Source organism: Mirounga angustirostris, unplaced genomic scaffold, assembly GCF_029215605.1.
Source record: "Mirounga angustirostris isolate CCGP_5_RB_7025 unplaced genomic scaffold, mMirAng1.0.hap1 SCAF_16, whole genome shotgun sequence".
Taxonomy (NCBI): Eukaryota; Metazoa; Chordata; class Mammalia; order Carnivora; family Phocidae; genus Mirounga; species Mirounga angustirostris.
Window position 1 is genome coordinate 13,439,216 of NW_026991724.1, and position 26,296 is coordinate 13,465,511.

The 26,296-nt window shown below is 39.0% G+C and overlaps 1 protein-coding gene across 1 annotated transcript in view; it reads right to left on the bottom strand.

Moving 5' to 3' along the window:
- The window catches only part of HYDIN (HYDIN axonemal central pair apparatus protein), a 358,851-nt gene that overhangs the window by 299,707 nt on the left and 32,848 nt on the right, over positions 1 to 26,296 (bottom strand). The window contains exons 2-3 of the mRNA XM_045890776.3: positions 9,342 to 9,499; positions 7,047 to 7,172 (exon numbers count right to left, since the gene is read on the bottom strand). Coding sequence (XP_045746732.1) covers positions 7,047 to 7,172; positions 9,342 to 9,476 — 261 coding nt within the window. The 5' untranslated portion in view covers positions 9,477 to 9,499. The remainder of the gene's footprint in view (positions 1 to 7,046; positions 7,173 to 9,341; positions 9,500 to 26,296) is intronic.

A 26,296-nucleotide genomic window follows, 5' to 3' on the forward strand; every position in this document is an offset into this window, starting at 1 on the left:
TAACATTAGAAATTGATTAAAAAGAAACAAAATTGTCATTTTCCCCAGAAGAAAAAAAACTGCTTATTTAGAAAATTCAAAATAAACTATAGATAAGCTATTAGAATTAATAAGTTGCTTATCGGGGCACCTGGGTGGTTCAGTTGGTTAAGCGACTGCCTTTGGCTCAGGTCCTGACCCTGGAGTCCCAGGATCGAGTCCTGCTTCTCCCTCTGACCCTCCCCCCTCTCATGCTCTCTCTCTCTCATATAAATAAATAAAAATCTTTAATAAAAAAAAAGTTACTTATCAAGGTCACTGAGTACAAGGGCAACAAGCAAAAATCAATTCCATTTCTATGTACTAGCAAAGAACATTTAGGAAATGAAATTTATAAACAATACCATTTAAAATAGCATCCCAAACATAAAATACATAGGAATAAATCTAATGAAAGATGTGTAAGACCTTTATCCAGGAAAACTACAAGATATTCTTGAGAGGAATTAAAAGTGACCTACATAAATACAGGAATATACCATGTTCATGAATTGAAAGACAATATTTTAAGGATGTCAAATATTCCCTTAACTGATCTAAAAATTCAATGTAATCCAATTAAAAAAATCATGTAGAAATTTTTTTTGGAAATTAAAAAGCTGATTATAAAATGTATATGTAAAAGCAAAGGACCAAGAATAAACAAGATACATTTAAAGAACAAGATAGGAGGACTTGCTTTATCAGGTAGCAAGACTTATATTATTACATATCACATACTGTTACTTATCAGAGTAATTAAAATAGTGAAGTATTAGCGTAAGATTTATCCTAAAAACAAATGTACCAGATTTAAAAGCCCAGAAACAAATTCTTAAATATATGGACACTTGATATATTCTTAAATATATATATTCTTAAATATATGGACAAAGGTAACACTAACAAGCATTGGGGAAGAGATACATTCTCTTTAATGAATAGTGTTGGGTTAACTGGATATTCCATAGGAAAAATATCAATTTAACCCCTATCACACACCATTCCAAGTGAATCAAAGCTCTCAATATGAAAGGTAAAACAAGAAAATTTTCAGAAGAAAATCAAGAGGAATATCTTCATAATGTTGAAGAATGCAAAATTTTCTTTAATGGGGCACAGAAAATAAAAAACATAAATGAAAAGATTGGTAAATTTTGTCAAATTGAAATTTAAAACATGTTCATCAAAAGATGCCCTTTAAGAAATGAAAAAGAAGGGGGCGCCTGGGTGGCTCAGTTGGTTAAGCGACTGCCTTCGGCTCAGGTCATGTTCCTGGAATCCCTGGATCAAGTCCCACATCGGGCTCCCTGCTCAGCGGGGAGTCTGCTTCTCCCTCTGACCCTCCCCCTTCTCATGCTCTCTCTCTCTCATTCTCTCTCTCAAATAAATAAATAAATAAAATCTTTAAAAAAAAAAAAAAGAAATGAAAAAGAAGGGGCGCCTGGGTGGCTCAGTCGTTAAGCGTCTGCCTTCGGCTCGGGTCATGGTCCCAGGGTCCTGGGATCGAGCCCCACATCGGGCTCCCTGCTCAGCGGGAAGCCTGCTTCTCCCTCTCCCACTCCCCCTGCTTGTGTTCCTACTCTCGCTCTCTCTCTCTCTCTCTGTCAAATAAGTAAATAAAATCTTTTTAAAAAAGAAAAGAAATGAAAAAGAAATCCAAAGAATGAGAGATTATTTGTAATACACATAATTGATAAAGGACTAGTCTCTAGAATATATGAAGAACTTTTACAAATCAGTAAGAAATGGACAAAACACATAAACATGTGACTTATAAAAGATGATATCCAAATGGCTAATAAACATGAAAAGTTGCTTAACCTCATCAGAAATCAAGAAACTGCAATTAAACCACAGTGTGACAACACTATACACCCAATAGAACAATTTCAATTAAAGAGACTGACAATATTAAGTATTAGTAGCAAGTACTTAATACTTAAGTATTAGCAACTCCAGCTGCACAGCTACTGGCAGTATAATAGTATAAACACTTTAGAAAACTAGCAATTACTACTAAAGAGACACGTATGCATGGTCTATAACTTAGGAATTCCACTTTTATGTATATGCCCATACTGCATATATGTGCACTAAAAGAAATATACAAGAGTGTTTATAACACCATCATTTGTAAGAGCCAAAATGTGGAAAAAAACAATGCTCATCAACAGTAAAATGGATAACAATTGGTGGTATAATCATAAAATGGAATACTATACAGCAATAAAAATGAGTGAACTACCACTATACACAACAACATAAATCTTCAAAACAATATATTAAATTAAATTAGCCAGAAATTAAAGAGTATATACTGTGGTATTCCACTTATATAAAGGTTGAATAAAAGAAAAATAAACCTATGATTAGCAGTTCTTCTGGAGAAGAGGGACAGGTAATGACTGGGAAGGGCATAAGAAAGCTTCTTCATCCTAGAAGAAAGCTTCTAGGATGCCGGTAATGCTGAAGCTTACATTCCTTCATCTGAGTGGTGGTTATATGAGTATCTTTACTTTGTTAAAATTCATCAAGCTATATGCTCATGATACACACACACACATTCAATAAAAATTTTACTTAAAAATGTAGTTTTATGGAACACTACATCTAAAACTAATGATGTAATGTATGATGATTAACAACAATAAAAAAAATTTTTTTAAATGTCGTTTTGTGGGGCACCTGGGTGGTTCAGTCGGTTAAGTGTCTAACTCTTGGTTTCAGTTCAGGTCATGATCTCAGGGTTGTGAGATCAAGCCCCTCAATGGACTCTGCACTGGACGTGGGGCCTGCTTAAGATTCTCTCTCTCCCTCTACCCTTCCTCTGCCACTGTTTTTATTATAGATATATAATTCATCTTTACAGATATGAATATATATAGAGAGATGAATATATATATATAGCAATTAAAATACTGTGTTTTGGATTTGAATAAACTGACCATTGGTGTGGAAAAGTCCAGAAACAGATCCTTGTATATGGATCACTGGATATATGACAGAGGCCTTATAGTGCAAAGGAAACAATGGATTTCAGCATAAATGACAGACTCCAAGATGGACTCTGTGTAGGTTGTAACTGGCAGCTTGAGCTCCCTTCCCCAACCGTCCTGCCACAAATAACCATGGTTAAGAGAAGATGCCCGGCAAGAATGTCCACGACTTCAGATCTCAGGTAAGGCTTGCACTATACAGATCTCCAAAGCAGGTGGCATATTCTGATAGGCAAAGCCACCAACTCCTTGTTTGGAATACTAGGAACGGCAACATGAAATTCCCTGTATGCCATCTGGCAACAGGAAATAGTAGGGAAGGCAGAGCTGAATGGGCAACACATAAATTTGCATGTTTATAGGAAGCAGTGTGGCACTGAGGCAGGCTAGAAGAAAAGGACTCTGAATCCTAAAGGTCCCCACAAGTCACAACTCTGGGGAAAGGCTAACACAGCTCATTCCTCCTTCCTTCCTCTCAGCCCCCTTCCAAATAAACACACGAACACAATCCTCTTTCATAAAATGCTGTGCTGAGAATCATGAAAGATGCCTGCTGGTCTGGGACACTGCCAGGACCTGCCTCAACAGGAATTGCCTGCAGATCGCAAATCCAGGAAAAATGTCCTTCTTTCCTCCAAAAATGAGTGGTAACAATAATAGTAATGATAAATCAAGATCTATAAAAAAAATTCAAGGAAAACAAAGGAATTAAGAAAATGGCAACTGAAGAACAGTTAACAGGAAAGTTGCCATGAAGCAATGAAAATATTGGCTACACTGTTTCACTATAAATGCAAAAGACATAATGGAAAAAATCTGAAAGCACAAAGCAAATAATTAAGAGGCAGGGAGGACCTAAGCAATCAAAGTGATGAAAAATCCATGTGTTCACTCAATAAATACCAATTAACTGAGTTTCCAGTATTTTCCAAATGTTAAGCACACAGTAGTGAACAAAGCCAACAAAGCCCTTGCCCTCATGAAGCTGACATTCTTGGGGAAATGGATAAAAAAATAAAGAAGTGTATAATAATGAGATCAGGCAGTGATTTCGCTATGGAGAAAACTAAAGAACAAGGAGACAGAGTGAATGCAGGTTGTATGCTCTTTTCAATAGGTGTCAAGGGATGGCCTCTCTGAGGAAAAGACATCCAAGTAGAGTTCTAAGCAAGTCCTGTAAAGATCTGAGAGAATGGCATTACAGTTAGAAGGAATAGCAAGTGCAAAGGCCCTGAGGTGCAGATCATAATTGAGTGTTTGGAGAGCAACAAGAGGGGGGTACAGCTAGAAAAGAATGAGCTAGGGAAGAGTGGAAGAAAAAGAGGTCTATGAGGGAAATAGGATTAGATGACACAGGACCCTATAACTCTGAGGGCAATAAGGAGCTGTTGGATGGCTTTACACATGGAAGTAACATGTTCTAATTTACATTTTAAAAATCATTCTTTCCTTTTTGTGCAGAATTGATGATGGGGCAATGAGATGGAAACAGGGAGACTATTTCAGTAGTCTAGAGGATGGTGGCTTGAACTGGGAGGGTATTGGTGCAGGTGGTGAGAAGCAGTTTGAGTAAAGCTGTATTTGTGAAAGCAGAAGTTTATAGCACTTGTCATTGGATTTCATATAAGATGCAAGAAAAAAAAGAGGCATCAGAGATAATCCCAAGGTAGGTTTCTGGCCTGAGGAAACAGATAAATGGGGGTTACTATATACTAGATGGAGGAGACAAAGGAGAAAAGATCATGTTTTTAGGGAAGGAAGGTAACACAATTCTGAGCTACCAAGCATTCACTGGGCTGAATATGTGATCCAGAGTTCAGAGGACAGGCCATACCAAGAGAAATGGTTGTGAAAGTAATCATTTAAAAAGTAGAATTTAAAACCTGCTCCTAGAAGGGGGTCACCTAAAGAATGAGTTCAGAAGAGAAACAACTTCAAGGACCAAGTCCAGGGGAGCCCCAAAATTTAGTGTTCAGGAACAGGGAGAGATCCAAAAAATAAAATAAGAAAAAAACAACCAGTGAAGTAGGAAGAAAATCAAAGGAATATGATACCTGAGCTACAAGTAAATAAATAATAAATTTTGTACCTACAAAAAAGAGACACTGACTGCCTTCGGCTCAGGTCATGATCCCAGGGTCCTGGGATCAAGCCCCGCATCGGGCTCCCTGCTCAGTGGGAAGCCTACTTCTCCCTCTCTCTCTCCCCCTACCTGTGTTCCCTCTCTCGCTGTCTCTCTCTCTGTCAAACAAATAAATAAAATCTTAAAAAAAAAAAAAAAAAAAGAGACACTGAGTCAAATGCTGTGAGACAATTCAGAAGTGCCTAACTGGTCAAGCTCAAGGATGAATTATAAGAGAAACACATATACACAAAACTCAAAGTAAGGGACACAGAGGATAGCCTGGTGGATATACTTACAATGAAATGGAAATGAACAGAAAATTAAAAATGGATGGTGAGCGAATACAAGATGCAGAAGGGCAGACAAAGAGGGTCCAAATTGTTCATAACTGATATTCCTCAAGAAAAGAACCAAAAATGGCAAGAATATTGGGTAATTCAAGAAAAACTTTCTAGAAGTAAACTAAAGATACACAGTAACTCAGGAAAAGTTAATTCACATCCTAATAAAATTACTGGATATTAAATTAGAATAAATAGTCTTTGGGCATAAGAGCTAAAAGATTCATGTATCTATAGTGGGGTATATCAAGTTGACTTCATCATACTTCTGCATATGATTATAAATCATATTTCTGCTTACCATTAAAGCCAGAAGGTAGTGAGAAAAATGCCTGTACAGTTTATATGGGGAAAATGTGTGACCCAAGAATTTTATACCTAACAAATCTGAAGTTCAGCATAAAGGCAATAGGCAAATATTGTCAAACAAAACCAAGGAAGTGTAGTATCTGTAGGCTCTTCTTGAAGATATTGGTGGAAGAGGACTGTCGCCCAACTAAGAACTAATGAAATTCCAAAAAATAAAGTAAAAATAACCAAATGAGTTGAGAAAGAAAGAAGAGAAATGATGAGATATAGTAAAATATACTAATTTTGTCATCCTTCATAGCAGGGGTCAAAATACATTAAAACACACACAAGCGGTACATGCAGGAAAATATGCATAGCCTGGTCTCAGTTACGCTATGGGAAAGGTGCAAATAGCTCTTGATCAGGATGAGTTAGCACCCGGAGAAGCCATGTTGCTGCCCTGAAAGAAGAGAAGAAACAATACGGAAAGCTAGCAGTATTCAGAGGAAGAGCAAATTTTGTGGAGATTCTACACAGGGGAGGCAATGGGGCTATAGTGACAGCAAAAGAGCCTCAGGAATTCATTCATCACATGGGAAAGATCTCTGAAAATCTCTCAGGAATAGCCCAGGGAAGCCTTTGAGAGGAGGCAGATCTCCATCAGTTTGGCTGATGGAGGTTCACCATAATTTGTACATAAAAAGGAAAGCATCTAATTCAAGAAATTAATTTAAAAGTAGGAAATAAGACCTTATTTTATAATCATATGCTCCTAAAGCCCAGAATACATGGTTTACATTAGAATATAGAAACAGGTTAAAATAACCGTTCTTTAGAGACTAAAAGGATACATTTGTTATCGGAAGTAAGCCAGAACAGACAACAAATGCCTCCTTTAATAAACAATTCCACCTTCTCCGTTTCTAGTGATGACAGCTCAGGGAAGAATGGGATTTCTTGTTGTGTTAAGAAGATGAATTAACTGGATTTGGCTACTATAATCCTTTGAATTACTCCTGATCTGTAAACAATAGTGTCCGGGAGTAGCTAAGAAATGTGACTAGTCAAAAGTTATTTGTACTTATTAATTATAATTCTCTCCATATTAAATCACAGATATCAAGATCAACAGAAGTAAAACAAGAATATATGACACAAACCCAATAAGGAATGAGCCCAGAAACAATAACCATTACTTAGTTCCTGTTGTTCTAGAATGTTCACATAGTTACAGGGCCTGCCTCATAAGCAAGTATGACAGAAGGCAGCTACCTTTTGATGCGTTGTTTCCCCCATATCTAAAAGTTCGATGATCTGTGGTCGGCACATCAACCGTGTATTAGCCAGTCTCTGCTCTGTGGTGAGGGACATTTCCTTCAGGAACTCCGAGGGTGTCAACTAGAATTTAAAACAAAACAGCTGAAGACTCATAAATGGTTATACTGAAACAGTGTTTTCATGAGTGCCAGTAATGAATGGCATGTGTTTTCAGCTTTCAGGATAAGTCTGGAATGCCACTAAGTTCCCTTATGAAATATTTAAATTAACTAAATAATACAAGAGAAGTACCTGTGCACTTTTAAGCTCTTTGCACACTAATTTCAAATGACATGTGGTTGCAGTTTCCTTGTGATTTTGAAGAAATCACAAAAAAGAAACAGGGGGTGGGGAGTCAAGAAATTGCACAGGAGGGGTGCCTGGGTGGGTCAGTCGTTAAACATCTGCCTTCAGCTCGGGTCATGATCCCAGGGTTCTGGGATCGAGCCCTGCATCGGGCTCCCTGCTCAGCAGGGAGCCTATTTCTCCCTCTTCCACTCCCCCTGCTTGTGTTCCGTCTCTCTCTGTCAAATAAATAAATAAAATATTGAAAAAAAAAGAAAGAAATTGCATAGGAACATATCCAAAGAGCTTAACATTTACGCTCAGAAGAAGCATCTGAGCATACAACTCTGCTTCCATAATCACTTCTAGTTTTCAGAGCTGAGGAACGTGAAATGCTTCTACTTCTCAACTGAAGTTACAACATACAAGCAAAGCATTTGGGTGTTTAGCTCTCCTGCTATAATAGGAGGTTAAAGAGGAATCTTGTGAAATGGAAAGGATCTAGGGAGTGTGACTGCACAGCTTAGGAATGAGTTTGAACTTCTTAGAAATCACAGGAGCACATTTTGACCTTGTTTTAAAAGAGCCCTAAGCCCATCAGCAGATCCAGCAGCCACTCATATTCACACACCCAAAGATGAACACAAAATGCTTTAACACTTTCTAATGTTATGAGAAAAAAATGTAACCTATCATTTAAATAAATAACTCAACAAGGCTTATTTACCCAGGACCAGACATTATTATTTGCTTATTGTTGTTCTGGAATGTTCCAGGGCTTACTTTATACGCAAGGGGATGATAATCATTCACAGCAACATAATGCTTAAGTATGTACCAAGATTTTTAAAACATCCAGAGGTATATAATTTAGCTGATTCATTTCACCTTGTGTTAAAATCAATGCTCTTCAAAATCCCTACAGAATTAATTTCTGTGATTGAATCCATATAAATGAAGGCATATTTCTAATGCTGCTTCTTACCTGGTTTTTTAGGTTCTTTTTGATTGGAACCCGGTACTAAAATGTTAAGAGGTATCAGCTGTGTCACAGTATAAATAAAAATAATTAAGTCTTGGGGTGCCTGTGTGGCTCAGTCAGTTAAGCATCTGCCTTCGGCTCAGGTCGTGATCTCAGGGTCCTGGGATCGAGCCCCACATCAGGCTCCCTGCTCAGCGGGGAGTCTGTTTCTCCCTCTGCCTTCCCTTGTGCTCTCTATCTCAAATAAATAAATAAAATCTTTTAAAAAAATAATGAAGTCTTAAAAGCAAAAAGTCAGGAGTTACTTTAAATATGAAATGATAACCACCCCAAAAGAGAGTGATGATAGGTTTTACTTTTCTTCTCAGAACATAACTTGAGACTGGTTTTTAAAATTTGGTGAATACTATCTTGAACCCTGTAAATTGTTACTGATATTTTCTATAGCATGTAGTTTATAATTCCATTCTCACCAAGCTATTATAACTCTTTAAAAATAGAAATATGTTTTATTTTAAAGGACAGAGAAAAATGCATTTTTACTTGATACCATATAGTCATCATTTTGATACTCTCTGTTCTACAAATGTGCAAACAGAAATAACTCTTGCCAAGCAACAGGTAATATACTGTTGAGGTCAAACCCTATGAAATTCTGATACCTCATTGTTTTTGTACTACACAAATGACAGTCTCATAGGGTTCAACCTAACATTTAGAAAACCATAATAATTTCCTTGCAGAGTCTTACTTCAACTGATTAACTTAAGCAATTCAAGTCTCTACTCTGAGGTATGTAATTTCAAAAACTTCTCGGGCTTTTAAGAGGTACCTCTGCTCTGCAGCAAGCTGCCATGTTATCTAAATTGATATTATCAGTCAGTAATTCTCTGTTTGATTTCTGAGAATGCCATGTAGCCACTGTCATCCTCTTGAGGAGACTGCATTAAGTATTTTACACTTAAAAGTCTCGGGTACATTACCATTCGATTTGCTTCTTCTTTTGTAACGACCCTTGGACTCAAGGGTGGTAGAACCTTGCTTTGGAATCCTTTCAGCATTCTGACTAACCCCATCTGAACGGCCCCCATAGACTCCTCGAGTCTTCTACTGGTCATTTTTAGTGATTTCCTTCATTCACCTAGAAGTGAAAAAAAAAAAAAAAGGTTTTAGAACAAATACAGTTAATTCCTGAATACAGGTCACAATTTTTTTAAAGCTTTCTTGAATACAAAAGGTTTAGAAAAGACTAATCTTCAAAAATACATCAAATACTTGTAACAAATGCCTTAATTAGAGGAGTCTATTCCATGTAATTAGTCCAGCTTTAGCCTTATCCCAAAGTCTAGGATTCCTTTTAGACAAACCAAGTGATTCTGGACTGAGCTCAGGGAAGACCTGAAAATACAAGTAGTTCCTACATTTGGTACTTTTATCCTCCCAGATTAACAAATAAACACTGCTCAATAAATACACTTCATAGTTTGCTACTTTATACTTATTTGACAATTCTCTCTCATGACACCCTCCAAACAGAAAAAACACAAGGCTTCAGGCCTTCAAGCTGGGCAGAGACTAAAAAAGTAGCATGAGATAAAATAAGGAAGAGGAAGTTTCTGCAGAATTTTTGAAGTTTAACAGCCACTCCGTATCTCCAAATCAAAGAGATAGGACATCTCCCCTCTACATATCCTTCCTTATGCCTTGTAGTAGGACACTTGCAACTGTGGAGGCCCATTTATGACTAAGTGGGGATTTCTGTTTTCAGTAATAACCAGCTAGTTTATCCAACTCTGTGCCCAAAAAACACAAACAAACAAACAAACAAAAACTAAAAATGCTTGGATACAATGTCAAGTAAAAAACCATAAAAGTCATTAAAAAGCTCACAGGACAATAAGTCATTACCAGACCAAAACAGTGAGGAAAGAGGTGCCAAAAGAAAAACAGATCAGAATGAAAATGTAGTAAGGTACACAGAAGTAAAGCAGTAAAACACCCAAGGAAATGAATATGAAATGTTTAAAAAAGAAAAAAAAAATCAGAGAACAAATGATTGAAATAGCACAGTCAAAAGAAGACCCAGCACGCTATAACTGGAGCCCATGAAGAAGAAAAATAAAGTTCTGGAGTGGAACTAATATTTAAAACTATCATCCAATAAAAAGGTTTCCAGATATAAAAGAAAACATAATGAAAAGGAACTGGTAGCTGCCCATGAAAACAGACCCAGATGGTCAACTCTGAGTCCTATCTTAGCACAACAATTAGACATTTAGAGAAATTTTTTAACTCCACATAGCCTCCAGGCCAAAAGGTAAAATAACTTACAGGGGCAAGAGAATTAGATGTCATTGGACCTTGAAAAAGCAACCTATGAAATGGGAAAATGGAGGACAATGTTTTCCAAAAATTTTTAAAAGTGTGAGCCAAGGATTTTATATATAGCCAAGCTCTCCCTCAATTACTGAAGCTACAGAAAGGGAGTTTTGAACATGTACAAGCTCAGGGAAAATTGTAAACAAGTTCCCTTCCTGAGGAATCTCCTAGAGGATGGGCTTCAGCCAACCAATAGGTGACTGGGGAACTTCAGCAAGAGGACTGACAATGAACATTTCATGTATTTAATTGTAGAGCTAATTTTAATAATGAAATTGAAGACATGAGGAGAAAATAGAATTTAAACATATTTTCTGACAAAGTTGAAAGAATGCAATTTTAAAAGAAAAGTACAAAATAGAAATAAAGTTAAAAGTAGAACAAGATCATTAATACCTGTATCAGTAATAGGTAGGAGTCAAGCTATTTAACCAGATAGAATAAAGGAGCTTATGGGAATTATAGCAGAAAGCCCATACAATGGCAGTCAGTGACGCCTGTTTCCAAGCACTCATGTATTTGTGTAATCCCCTGCCCTTGAGTGCGGGCTGTCCTTAGGTAGTCTAACAAATATAATACAGCACAAGTGATGGATGTCGCTTCTGAGATTAGTTATAAAGAGACTTGGTTCCATCTTGGGTATCGTCTGGTTCTCTCTCAGATCATTAGCTGCCACACTGGGCAGACACTCAGAAAGCTTACAGAGAGGCCCATGTGGTGAGGGACCAAGCCTGCTAGCAATGACATGAGTCATCTTGGAAGTGGGTCTTCTGAGGCCTTCCAACAACCCTGTGAATGAGCTTGAAGGAAGATTTGCCAGCCCCATTTGAGCCTTTAGATGACTACAGGCCCAGCCAACAGCTTGCCTATAGATGCATAACAGACACTGAGGAAGAGGCACCCAACTAATCAGCCACACCTAGGTTCTGAGAAAACTAATATTCACTGTTTCAAGCTACTAATTTTGGGGTAATTTATTATACAGCAATAAATTACTAATGTAGCCATTTCAAAGGGTTTATACACCAAAAAACTACTAAACATAAAAGTAAACCTTCCTAGGGGCGCCTGGGTGGCTCAGTCGTTAAGCGTCTGCCTTCAGCTCGGGTCATGGTCCCAGGGTCCTGGGATCGAGCCCCGCGTAGGGCTCCCTGCTCAGCGGGAAGCCTGCTTCTCCCACTCCCACTCCCCCTGCTTGTGTTCCTTCTCTCTCTGTGTCTCTCTCGGTCAAATAAATAAAATCTAAAAAAAAAAAAAAGTAAACCTTCCTAAATACCAAAAGAAATTAGAAAAAGCAAAGAAAACATACTAAACAGAGAAAGATAATAAATCAGCTGTAATGTGTAAAAATGATACAAGGTCATATGGGAAGTGATGTCACCAACACGGTGGAATAGGTGATTGCCAACTTCAGTCTCTCACAAAAAGACCAATGAGAAACTATCCATAGATAAGATGCCTTTGTGAAAGCCCCAGAACCCAGGGGTGAGGCTGAAATAACCCCCCTTGGATCACAGAGACATGGAAGAACCTCAAAAACATTAAGCTCAGGAAAATAAGCCAGTTAAAAAAGACCCCGTATTATATGAGTCTATGCACATGAACTGTCCAGAATGGGGAAATCTCTAGAGAGAAAAAATAAATTAGTGGTTGCCTAGGGCTGGAAGAAACGAAGGGATGGGGCAGGGGATGATGGCTAAAAGGTATGGGATATCTTACTAAGATGACAATGTTCTAAAATTGACTGTGGTGATGATTACACATATTTGTAAATACACTAAAAACTGCTGAGTTGTATATACACCTTAAGGGTGAATTGTATGGTATGTGAGTTTTATCTCAACAAAGTTATTAAAAATACATTTTAAAATGCTTAAAAATCAACTTTTTTTTTTTTTTTTTTTTTTTTTTTTTACGATTTGTTTATTTGAGAGAGAGCCCACATAAGCAGAAGGGGCAGAGGAAGAGAGAGAATCCCAAGCAGACTCCATGCTGAGCATAGAGCCCAACACGGGGCTCCATCTCACGACCCTGAGATCATGACCCAAGCTGAAAGCAAGAGTCAGTCGCTCAACCGACTGAGCCACCCAGACGCCCCTAAAAAAATCAATTCATAAAAACTGAAAGCCAACTGAAAGAAATGAACCTTGCTATATATGAAGCTGGTGTCATAACCACAAAGAGAAAACAATTACTCCAACTGACCTTAAAACACAGTATTATGACTGTCTTCATTAAATACTAGTCTTATTGTTAGTCATAATACTGGTAATAATATATTTTTTTTGCTGTAGGCCCAACATGGGGCTTGAACTCACAACCTCAAGACCAAGAGTTTGCATGTTCTACTGACTGAGCCAGCGAGGTGCCCCAATAATAATATTTTTAAAACAAGTAGTTAAAGCAATATTGTTAGGAACCAAGCAATTCAGCTTAAGAAAAAATAAAACCAAGGAAATTTTTATATTAAGAAACCCTATAATCTTACATTTAAATTGAAACCAAGTATGAGCTCATGATTATTTTCTTTTAAATAATCTACCTACTGAAAGAGCCCAGAAACAATGAAGGCCCAGTAAGCAATAATAGTCAAGGACATATTGTGGCCTCTAAATACCACTTTCCACTAAAAGGAACCACAGCTCCTTGGAAAAATGGGTAATTTGAGGTCTGAGGCATGAAATGTATAAGATAAACTTGGAACATTCTATTTTACTATAAACAAGGACATTATCAAAGGCCACTGGGGTTGTGTCTAAAGGACCCAGGAGGAGTTCCCATTCACCAAAGATAGGACAATTTGAATATTTTTTTTTTTAAGTCTGCAATGGATAAGTCTCTGAAAATTTAAGTTCAAATGTTACTAAAAAATCATTGGTCACCTTTGGAAGTTGCGATGGCACTAAACTAATTATTTTGGAAATAATAAAAGGAAAGAACCATTTATCGTGCACTTTTTTGGTACAAATTGCATTGCAAGTTAACCAAATAGTTAAGGAAGGAAAATGATTCTTCATAAAGGAATTCCACCTAATAAACTCAGAAGAAACAACAGAAAAATGATGACCATTATGTAGCCCCTAATGAAACAAATGATCATCAATGCTAAAACCATTAGGAAAGATGTTACTGAAGAACTGTATAATGGCTCAATCAGGCTAACAACAGCAGAGCCCTCTGAACCAATCTTAACGTTAAATGCGTGAAAACCAGACATACTATGTGCCTCCACACATGATGCACTAAACAGCACCAGCTATGTAGGACTATTAACAAAAATCTAATTACACCTCTAGACCTTACCAGCCAGGTTGCAGGAGACACAGGGAATGGAGGAACAAGCATATTCTGAAGGAATACAACTAAGCCAAATCAAGAATGTAGGAAATGTTATAGGAAAATGACCTACTTTATTCAACTAATAAATAGCATCAGAGAGTTGTGGGCAGGGGACAGTTATAGTATAAATTAAAAGAGTTCTAAACCAACCAAATGCAAGGGTGCACTTCATTTGGATCAGGATTCAAATAAGTGAATAATAGATAATATAAAATAATTATCGGTTCTTTGGTAGGATAATGGTACTAGGGGTATGAATTTTTAAAAGAATGTTCTTATCTGTTAGAGATATGTAGCATTTACAGGTAAAGGGAAATTATGTCTGAGATTTACATTATAATACTCCAGGAAAAAATGTGTGTGGGGTATATGAATGCAAGTGTGGGTGTGTGAGGGAAGAGGATAGAAGAAATAAGAATGGGAGAATATTGACAACCATTGAAGACTACACTATTCTCTCCACTTTGGGCATGTTTTAAATTTTTCATAATTAAAAATATCAGTACATACAAAATCCTGTGCATGATTATTCATAGCAGCTTTCACAACCCAAATGTCCCTCAGCAGGGGAATGGTGAACCAAACAGTGGTACATGGTAGAGCAGAACATTACTCAGCAATAAAAAGGAACAGACTGCTGGTAACAGAACGTGGATGGATTTCAGGGACAAAAAGAAGTGAAAAAAGACAATAATCCCAAAAGTTTGCATACTGTGGGATTCCATTTACATAAGAGTCTCAAATAATAAAATTACAGAGATGAAGAACAAAGTAGTGGTTGCCAGGGGTTAGGGATGGTGGTGGGGGGATATCTGTGGTGATAAAATAGACACATAGAGAAGAAATAAGATGACAGGCAAAATCTTAAGGCTTATAGAGGTGGGGTAAATAAGAGAAGACTTGCTAAAGGTAAGTTTTTCAATTCTTTTAAGTTATGAGTTCAATTTCTAGAGCTATTACTAAACCTAATAAAGGAATTTTCTGTATCTTGATTGTGGTGGAAGTTATATAAATCTACACATGCGATAAATTCACGTAGAACTACACATATACATTGTGCCAATGACAATTTTCTTATTTTGATATTATGCTATAGTTATGTAAGATGTAACCATGGGGGAAATAGGAGGTCAAGGGTACATGAGACCTCTCTGTGTCTGTACTTTCTTTGCAACTTCCTGTGAACCTACAGTTATTTCAAAATAAAATTTATTTTAAAAGTTTTTCAAGAAAAAACGAAAAAGACAGGTAAAACTCATTGTTAATGAGGATGTTATAAAGGTGGGCCTTCACATGCTACAAGTAACATATAAATCTGTAACTTCATTTTGGCAATCTTTAAAAACTGTGCATATCCTTTGATGAATAAATATCTTTTGCTGGTGGATGTACTCTAAGTATGAAAAGATGTATTCATGGGGCACCTGGGTGGCTCAGTTGGTTAAGTGCCTGCCTTCAGCTCAGGTCATGAACTCAGCGTCCTGGGATGGAGCCCCCCATGGGGCTCCCTGCTCATCAGGGAGTCTGTTTCTCCCTCCCCCTCTGCTCCCCCTACCCCACTTGTGCTCTCTCTCTCTCTCAAATAAATAAAATCTTTTAAAAAAGAAAAGGTGTATTCATAAGATATGCTGTGACTTAAATTTCTATTTCAACAGAAGAGAAATATGACTTTCTCTTTATCAAAGCAAAATACAAAGCAGTTATCTTGTTAAAATCTGATGACTCAGGTATTTTTTACTAAAACTGATTTCTTTCTATAACTAATTTCTTAAGTACTTTAAAAATCCTGACCATTTTCCTGTTTGTTTTTTTCCCGTTTTGATCACTAATACCTTACTATAATTGCAGCCTGCCATACTTGGATCATGCTTTTGCAGCTTCTTAACTACAAAGGGTAAGGTATTTTTCCCTAAAAATCTGCTCACACTGCTCCTTCTGACTGCAATGTCCTTTCTTTACCTCTACACAGATCCCTTCCTGATTCAAATGTCAGTTCCTTATCAAAGCAATTTCTTTCTGATCTTACCAGCTGGAAGTGATTGTTCAACATCTCTGACCTTCCAGTATCTTACTTTTTCTCTCTTTTATGACACCTAAAACTTTCTCCTTTACAGTTACGTGTGTGCTTATTCTGATCTTAATAGACCATAGACTCCTTGAGGTAGAGACTGTAATGCATAGTGCCTTGTATTTAATGGATGCCTGTGAATTTCTTTTTTTTTTTTTTAAGATTTTATTTATTTATTTGACAGAGAGAGACACAGTGAGAGAGGGAACACAAGCAGTGGGAGCGGGAGAGGGAGAAGCAGGCTCCCCGCTGAGCAGGGAGCCCGATGCGGGGCTCGATCCCAGGACCCTGGGATCATGACCTGAGCCGAAGGCAGACGCTTACGACTGAGCCACCCAGGCGTCCCCAGGATGCCTGTGAATTTCTAATGAACCCTCAACCAGTAAATTAGACAATATTCAGGAGTGTTATTAAAAATGACAATCACCTACCCAGCTGTTCCAATATCTAATACAAACCTGAATCCGTGCAAATAGGCCAAATGCATTAATGTCCCTGGAATGCCTTGACTCATGTAATCCATCAGTCACCATAACACCCTGCTTTTAAAGACCACCCTCAGGTCAAAAATATGGTAAAAGGAGCCATGAACCAAATAACTTTTTTTTTTTTTTTTTTTTTTGAACCAGGTAACTTTTTAACTGAAGAGGTCTGGATTATAACACTTTTATTAGGGCATTTATTGTACCAGCTAGGCATATCGCCACATCTTCAGTTTCCACCAAGAAGAAATTTTTATTTTTTAAAAATTAACTTCACAAACTCCTTGAATTCTATTTCAATAGCCATTATATCTCTTTCCACCCTCCGTTCCCCTGTACAGCCTGCATGCACATGCACGTGGTTTCCATGATCACTTTCTCAAGCCAGCAGTCCCAGAATCACACTCAACCCCTTCTGCTCCCCCGCCCCTTCTCAGGCTTCACTCTTGCCTCTGCTGCCTACATCTCTCAGTTAACCCCAGCCTGGCTCTGAGCACTACTGTCAACACCCTGATTCCGGGTCTTGCTGTCTCAGCCAGTGAAACCCCAATCCTGGGTCAGTCCCTCTGCTCTTCTCTCCCACCCCCAGGCCATGAGGACTGCTGGAGAAAACTACACAACAGCGCACACCATGTCACCACAAATTCAGAGTCGCTGGCTTCCGCTGGCCCCTGTACACCTGCCATCCTATTGACTGTCAGCTCTCTCCCCAGCAGCCTATTCCAGGGTTCCCCTCTATTCCGTGCCCTCTGGCAATTCTAGAGGATTTATGCCTCCCCAGATCCCTCTGAGCTCCATGCCATTGACCCCACTGCATACAAGATGTCTCCACCTGGGTGTCCCCAGCCACCTCAAGCCCAGCATGCCCCCCAGACCTGCTCTCTCCTGCATTCCTCTGAGAATGGAATCACCATTCACACAATTGCCCACACCCCCAATTCAGGTGTCATCTATGGCCAGTCTCTCCTCCAATCAGTCATATAGTAACTAAATGTTTATTGGACACTTACTATGAACCAGACAGTGTTCCAAGCATTATGCACTAGACGTAGGTACAATTATTCTCCCCAAATCACAGATTAAAAAACCCAGAGGCACAGAGAAGGTAAGTAACCTGCCCCAGTTCCCATACTAGTAAAGGCTAGAGCTGGGAAGAGAGCCAGTCACTCTGGTTCCAGAGTTCACACACTTAATCATGACATTATTCTGCCTCGACCTCCTGAATATCTCACAAATCCAACTCTTCCTTTTCATCCCTGTGGGCCTCCTTTGTTAATGTAACCCTCATGTCTTGACTAGAACAACCTATTAACTGACCTCCTTGACTCCAGCATCACATCCTCACAACATCCCCATTCCCTAGCCACTCTCTGCACTGAAGCCACAGTGACCTTTCTAAAGGGAAAACATGGTCATGTCATTTCCCTGCCTAAAATCCTTTAGTCTAGAATATTCTGTAAGCTTCTGAGCATGACATACATACCAGGAACTTGCTCTTCTTGTACTTGATGTTCAACTTGCAGTTCACAATCTCTCAAATGCTCACACACCTCCAGACTTGTACATACCACCTGGAACCCCTTTCCTTCTGCACCCCCACCCCCACCACAACTTCCATTTGTTTTTCTGGGCTCAGATACCATCTCTTTCAGGAAGCCTTCTCTGACCCTCCAAGGCTGCCCCTTCTTTATGATCTCATGCCCACCCCATCATGGTTATTTATTCATCTCCCTCTGCCAATAGACTGTTAAGTTTCTTAAGGACAGAAACTTTGTCTTTTCCATCACTGTATTCTCACTGCCCAGTACAGTACCTCATACATATGTTTATTTAATAAATGTATTAAATTAATTAATCCATACAAATGACTTTGGTCCCCAAATATACCTGGCTATTTCACACCTCTGTACACTTCTATAAGCCCATCCTTTCTTCTCACTTCCCTATCCCCATCCGCCTACCAAACTTCTATTCATCCCACAAAACCCATCTCAAGGGTCCCCAGAAGTAAGGCTTTCCTTAATGCAAACAAAGAGTGTCAATCATTCTGTCCTTTGCATATGCCTTTATTATTGAAGGTAATACACTGTATTGCAATTATTTGCTTATAAGCCTGTCTCTACCTCCAGAATGTAAGCTTGACTGTAGGGATTATGTGTGAATACAAAGAAAAAAGGCTCAGTTAATATTTGAATTTAATTTAATATTAAATTGCATTCATTAAAAGAGAATTTTCATAAGACTGAAATGTTTCTCAGAAGAACTATTTCTCTCTTTTGTGTTCCTTAATTTAAATGTCAACCTTGGGGCGCCTGGGTGGCTCAGTTGGTTAAGCGACTGCCTTCGGCTCAGGTCATGATCCTGGAGTCCCGGGATCGAGTCCCGCATCGGGCTCCCTGCTCAGCAGGGAGTCTGCTTCTCCCTCTGACCCTCCTCCCTCTCATGCTCTCTGTCTCTCATTCTCTCTGTCTCAAATAAATAAATAAAATCTTTTAAAAATAAATAAATAAATGTCAATCTTGGGTTCCTTCTGTGTTTCTATGAAACAGAGTCTAGGTTAAGTCACAATATCTTCTTTCACAGAAAAGACAAGAAAATGTATTCTCAGCTAACTCTTAGGAGGGAGACTGGGCAGGAAGGGGTTTGCATTAAAGCTCTGCCTTGATTTGCAGCATTGGATTCTTTAAAAAAAAAAGTTTTAGGGTATTCTTAAGCACAAAATTAATTTTCTGCACAAAGTTGAGTTTTGTTCACCTCTAGGAACTCATAAGGGAGCTGAGTCTAAAAGTGATCAAATGCAGAATGGGTTGCTGGCCTGCTAAGGCAGAATTTCATGACATGTATCATTAAATTAGGGAATGCCCCCAGACACTGTGGGGACATGTATGTGTCACATAAATAACTATCATGATCACCTGAACTCCACCCCATCCCTCAGCTCTATCTCTTCTTGCTTTCCTTTCATCCTAAATTCTCAAAGACTCCTTTCCTCGCATTTTTATTCCTACCTTCTTCTTCTATCCCCAAGCCCCTCCTTTGCTGCAAAGTCAAACAAAAAACTGGCATATGTGCTCCCAGGTTAAATCTCAGAACAAGTTAAAATCTTTTCTACCCAGTGAGCAACATGGAAGATGAAAACAAATCTCAAAGAACTTCCATCAGAAGCACTACATTTCATACTTACCTGTGCAGTGCAGTTGCCCACATGCCTCTAACACGTTTAACCAAATATATAGGTTGACAGAATAAAAATGCTTTCCCATAGTTTTGAAAAAAAATTTTTTTTTCCTCTCAGAAGGTACTGTCAGTGGTAATAAACCCTAAGGAAGTATTTTGTTTTTGTTAAGCCCAGAGGGTTTGGAGTCATCAGACGTGGGTTTTATTATCTTCCCAAACCTTAGTTTTCTCATCTGTATAATGGAAATAACAGTAGTTACTTATTACAATGTAATAAATTGCCCCAAAACTTAGTATTCAGAAACAACACAAAACATTTCTCACTTCTCACAGTTTCTGTGATTCAGGAATTTGAAAGATGCTGGTCTAGGTGATTCTGGCTTAGGGTCTCTTAGGTTGTAGTCAAAGATGGCAGCAAGGGTTGCAGCTATCTGAAGGTTTGACTAAGGCTGGAAAAATCCACTTCCAAGATGGCTGGCTCACATGGCTAGGAAGGTGGTCCTTGCTCTAGGTGGGAGACCTCAGTTCTCTCCTCATGGGTCTCTCAAGAGGGCTGCTTGAGTGTCCTTGTGGCATGATGATTGGCTACCTTCACAGCAAGCAGTCAAAAGACCATGGGCGAAGCAACAATTGTCCTCTCTGACCCAGAAGTCACACACCATCATTTATGCAACATCTACTGGTCCCACTAATCAGCCTTATTCAGTGTGGGAGAAGCCACACAAGGATGTGAATACCAGGAAGGGAGGATCACTGGGAGCCATCTTGGAAGCCAGCTACCACATCTACCCCAGGTGTTCAGTGTGAGCATTAAATGAGATAATGTGTGTAAAGTACTTCACTTTGCACAGTATTTGGCATATAATTGTTCTTAGTATTAGCAGAATGTTTGGTTTATAAAAAAAGCAATGAATCCATTCATGTCTTCAAGTTCTGCTACTACTATAGTGAGGGCAGGGCAATTATATTCTGGAACATTAATAAATGTTTCTTTACCCCCAAACACCATTTTAGCATGAAAATGTCAAAGAAAAAATTAGGAAAAATGCTCAAATGCAACATGACATTTGTTGTCAGTAAGGGGTTCTCCAGGAACTCAGAATAAAAGGACTAATTTTTTTAATCTTACCTCATCTTCTGTTTTTCTACTGTTTCTAAAGCTGTTATGCTCCTTGGTTTTCTATCTGTTTGATCTCTTTTAAATTGGATTACTTTAGATTTCATAGGTTTCACACTGGCCTCTGCTCTCTTCTCCTTGAAATACTTCCTTAAAATAATCTGTCTCTGCAGAATGTGTGACCTATTATATCTGATGTAGATAAAAGAGACAAATTTCAGAAAAGAATCCTCTTGTTTGACCCATGTTGAAGAAAAGGAAAATGGAAGATGTATTTTGTTCCGGTCACCAATTCCAGGGGGGTGGGGGGTAGGGGGGCACTATTCCCTACACGAACAAGCAACTCTCAGGATACCAGGTGGCTGTACTACAATTCAACTCAATTCTGACACTATCCACCCAGAGACAGCATCAGATTCCACAGGTGAAGGGTTCAGTCCTACAAGACTATCTCCCCCGTTACCACCAGATGCTAGTCACAAGCCCAGAGTGTTACCTATACTTTTGACCAACTAGCGATAAATCAGAGGTTCCCAAGATCCCCTTCTCGGGTGAGATTAATTTGCTAGAGTGACTCACAGAACTCAGAGAAACATTTTACTTACTAGATCACTGGTTTATTATAAAAGGATATAACTCAGGAACAGCCAGATAGAAGACATGCAGAGGACGAGATATGAGGGAAGGGGTGCAGAACTTCCATGCCCTCTCCAAGGGCACCACTATCCCCCAATCTCTACATGTTCGCCAATCTGGAAGGTCTCCAAACCCTGTCCTTTTGGATTTTTATGGAGGATTTACTACATAGGCATGATTTATTAAACCACTGGTCATTAAAAACTGATTCAACCTCCAGCCCCTCTCCCCTCCAGCCTCCCCTGCAGCCTTCCCTCCCCAGAGGTGGGGGGAGGGGCCGGGTGGCAGGAACTGAAAGTTGCAGCCCTCTAATCACATGGTTGGTTCTCCTGGCAACCAGCTCCTCACTCTTAGGTGGAGTCCAAAAGTCAGCTCATTACCATAACGAAAGACCTTTATTGCTTTCCTCACTTAGGAAATTCCAAAGGTTTTAGGACCTCTGTACCAGAAAGAGTGAAGACCAAATACATACTTCGTATTATAAATCAAAATACTACAAGAGGCATGGTGAAAACTAATTTTCCTAGGCCTCAAATTACAAAAAGAACTGCTTCTCACAGAAAAATGTCAAGTGCTAGAAACTTGTTCAAACTGTAGAACCAGGCCAGACACACGCAGGTGAAAAGTCAAACAGCCAAGTATGGGCCATACAGGAAGAAGGCAATGTTAAAAAACAAAATTCAGGGGTGCCTGGGTGGCTCAGTTGGTTAAGCTTCTGACTCTTGGATTCGGCTCAGGTTGTGGTCTCAGAGTCATGAGATGGAGCCGGAAGTTGGGCTCCACGCTGAGTGTGCAGCCTGCTTGGGATTCTCTCTCCCTCTCCCTCCACCCCTCCCCTGCTCACTCTCCCATGCATGTGCTTTCTCTCTCTCTCTAAAAAAACAACAAAAACAAAAACAAAATTCACCTGACTAAATTTGAAGATCAAATGGACTTTATTCAATTATTCGTGAATTAGGCAGCATCCCATTGAGCAAAAAGAAAGGAGCACCAAAAAGCCCTACAAGGATTTTACAGGCAGACGGGGGTAGGGAAAAAAGTTAAAATAATGGGTTATTTCTGGCAACCTCACCTTCCTGTAGGGGATGGATGGGATCTATCAGGTAGATTACCTCACTCGTGCTGCCCAGGTAATTCCAGATTGACTGGTTCAAGTTAATATTCCTAGGAGAGGCTGAAACTGCAATCAGATTAGGTATTAAGTCTGGGTTTGTTGACATGGACTGAGCCCAAATGACACCATTTGGGGTCTGTTGTTTCTTTTTTTAACAGCAATGACAGGAACAGAGAGAGCCACAGCTGCAGAAAGTTCTTATTTATTATTTGTGAGCCCCAATTCACATCACTTTCATGATTTAAACCAAGAATATACAAGTATTACAGTTCCAAAATAGATTACTATCCTCACATGGGAATTCAATTATCTTTCAATTTAATAGAGTATCTACTATCTGCAAAGTACTATATTAATTATAAATAAAATCATATTGGCTTTGAGGAGTGAAGATGAAACTTAGTGATATGGCCTCTAGCATACAGTAACAAGCACCCAGAAATCCAACTGGATTTTGACTTTGCATATCCACCCGCATTCAGGCTTGGTCACATCTCTAAGTGAAAAGCATTGTTGCCAGTTGAGCACTTGACAAATTCTGCTTTTAGTTACAACGAGGTAGATAAAAGATAAAGTGACATTCCCTTTTAAAATATTTTACTGTGAAATTTTATACCCATACAGAAAGGTATCTCCAAAATGTACAGCTCAACGAATTTCTTACAAAGTGAACATCTGTGTAATGATCATCCTGATAAAGAAACAGAATGCTGTCAGCGCACCCACCCCCTTCTCCACCCCCCACCCCCGCCAAAGGACCCACACATCCCTTCTCAATCAGTAAGCTGTCTCTCCCCACTAAAGGCAATCACCATCTTCACTTTTGTAGAAATCACTTCCTTGACTTTCTTTTATTACGTAAGTATGCATCCCCAAACACTGTAGTTTTGCCCAGTTTTTATTTGAAGCAATGGAATCACATAGTATGCAATCTTCTGTGTCTGGCTTCTTTTGTTCTACTTTATCTATTTCATTGCATATACCTGTAATCTGTTTCTCTTCGTTTAATAGTCCACTGTTTGAAATATACTATTATTTATTAATCCATTCTACTATTGGTTAACATCTGGGTTGTTTCCAGTTTGAGGCTATTGTGAATAAGACAGCTAGGAATGGGCTTATAAATGTCTGTCTGTGCACAAGGCCAAACAGAGTATATATCTAGGAACTGCTGGATCATAGGGTAAGCATATCTTAAACTATTGCAGATAATGCCAAACAGTTTTCCAAAGACATTGTATTATTTTATACTCCTACCAGCAGTGTATGACAGATCTGGGGGCCACCCAAACTTCCTAACACTTGCTAGTAGCAACCTAAATTTTGGCTATCCGGTGGGTGTATCATCATAGCTCACTGTAGTATTAATTTGCATTTCCATGATTACTAATGAGGTTGAGTATCTTTGCATATGTTGATTGACCATTTGGATGTCCCCTTTTATGAAATGTCTTGTGAAGTGTTCAAGTCTCTTGACTCTTTCTGTTGGGTTGTCTTTTTCTTATTGATTTGTAGAAGTCCTTCAAATATTCTGGATGCACTTTGTCAGTTACATGTCTTTGCAGATATCTTTGCCCACTCTATGGCTTTTTTGATTCAAGTGGCTTCATGGGCCAAATTCCAGCTCATCCCTATTCCTTTGAAGGAGCCCTCTGAGGTCCAAACTCAAAGAGCAATTCACCAGGCCCCCTCTATCCTTGGCAGGCCCTGGTCACCAATCCCTGCTGCCTTAGCCCACAAAGACTGCCCCACCTCTTACTCTCCTGGTTTCTTCCTTGGAATCTGTATGCTCTCAGGGTTCTAAGTTTGGCACTCATTTCCCTGGGTCCCTGTTCCTCTTAGAGCTGGTCTGATAATTCTTCACCATCTTATTAGCCTTCTAGTGCCTTGAAGCAGGCTTCTGTTGATAATCTGTCCAGGTTTTCTAGTTGTCCTCGGCAGGAGGACAGACCTGTACTACCTAGTCTACCCTTCTCAGAAGCAGAAATCCTCATTTGCCAAGTGTAGATGGTATAAGGGGAGAAAACGTAATCCATGCCTAAATAATTTTCCAATGCAAAAAAAGAACTTTTTTTTTTTTAGTTTGAGGATAAAACCCAAAAATGAAGCACAACACAAATAGTTCCCAGGACTGGGAGAAGTTACGTGAGAGCACTGCTTAGATGTCTGAAATTAACCTGGATTATCCACTCATGCCACCCAATCCAAGATTTATAGAGCTGATGTCTTGACATCATGATTCATTTTAGGTATCCAGTTGAGAAACAATTAGTGTCAACTTATTATATTAACAATGAATACCTACTTGCAGAACTTTAATGGCCAAAAATAAACATTTTAAGTTTCTCCACCGAGCAACCAAGGACATATTTTCCAGCCCCTTCTCACTTGAAGAACAATAACAAAAGAAAAAGCAATAAACTATTTTGAAAATGTCTATTAAAATGGAGACTCTCTGAGCTTTAGCTAGATCTTTCAGAAAGAGTCTTTAATCCATGTATGGATCTGAATTATGAGACACTACTACAGACACCCTCAGATGACATGGCAAAATGCATAGTTCTTGTCTCTGGAATGCCCAGCCTCTCCTTCCAAGTCCATTAACCCTACCAGTATACTCTGGTCCCCTTCAGTCTAGGTTGTCAGGCTGCCCTGTTTACCCTGATCAAACTACAAGGTTATTTAGAGGTAAAATCTCTGGAACTCTCTCCTTCCGTCCTCCTTCCCCATGCTTAGGTTCACCCTACAGGTGTCAGTTGAAACATCACTGCCTCTAAAAAGCCTTTCCTGAAGTCTCATAGCAATTTAACTTTTCACATAATGAGTAAATAATTTGTATAACTAGATTTCTTTTTTTTTTTTAAGATTTTATTTATTTATTTGAGAGAGAGAGAGTGAGAGAGCACAAGAAGGGGGAGGGTTAGAGGGAGAAGCAGACTCCCTGCTGAGAGGGGAGCCTGATGCGGGACTCGATCCTGGGACTCCAGGATCATGACCTGAGCCAAAGGCAGTCGCTTAACCAACTGAGCCACCCAAGCGCCCTGTAACTCAATTTCTATGTCTGCCTTCTTCATCAGAGAGCAAGTTCCATGGGTCAGAGACACTGACCATCATCCTGAACACTGCCTAACATAATGCCTAGCATGGAGTCAATAAATATTTGTTGAATGATTGGGTGAGTAGCTGAATCACTAAACCACCTATTCTTTCTTTCTCAAAGATATCTTCATTTTTTTTTTAGAAAAAAAATTTTTTGAGACATATTGAGAGAGAATGAGTGTATTCGAGGGAGGTGGGGAAGAGGACAGGGAGAGGAAAGAGAGAGCAGGCTCCACACTCAGCACACAGAGCCCGATGTGGGGTTCAATCGCATGACCCTGAGATCATAACCTGAACCAAAATCAAGAGTTGAATACTTAACCACATGAGATTATAATCTGAACCAAAATCAAGAGTTGAATGCTTAACCAACTGAGCCACCCAGGTGCCCCTCAAAGGTACCTTCATTATAAAAATGAATCATTTGTCAGATATTTATAAGTTTTTACTACCCTGCATCTATTTACCCTTCTTCAGGGATCAATATCACTTTTCCTCAGGGAAGCACCCCACTCCTTACCCCAATC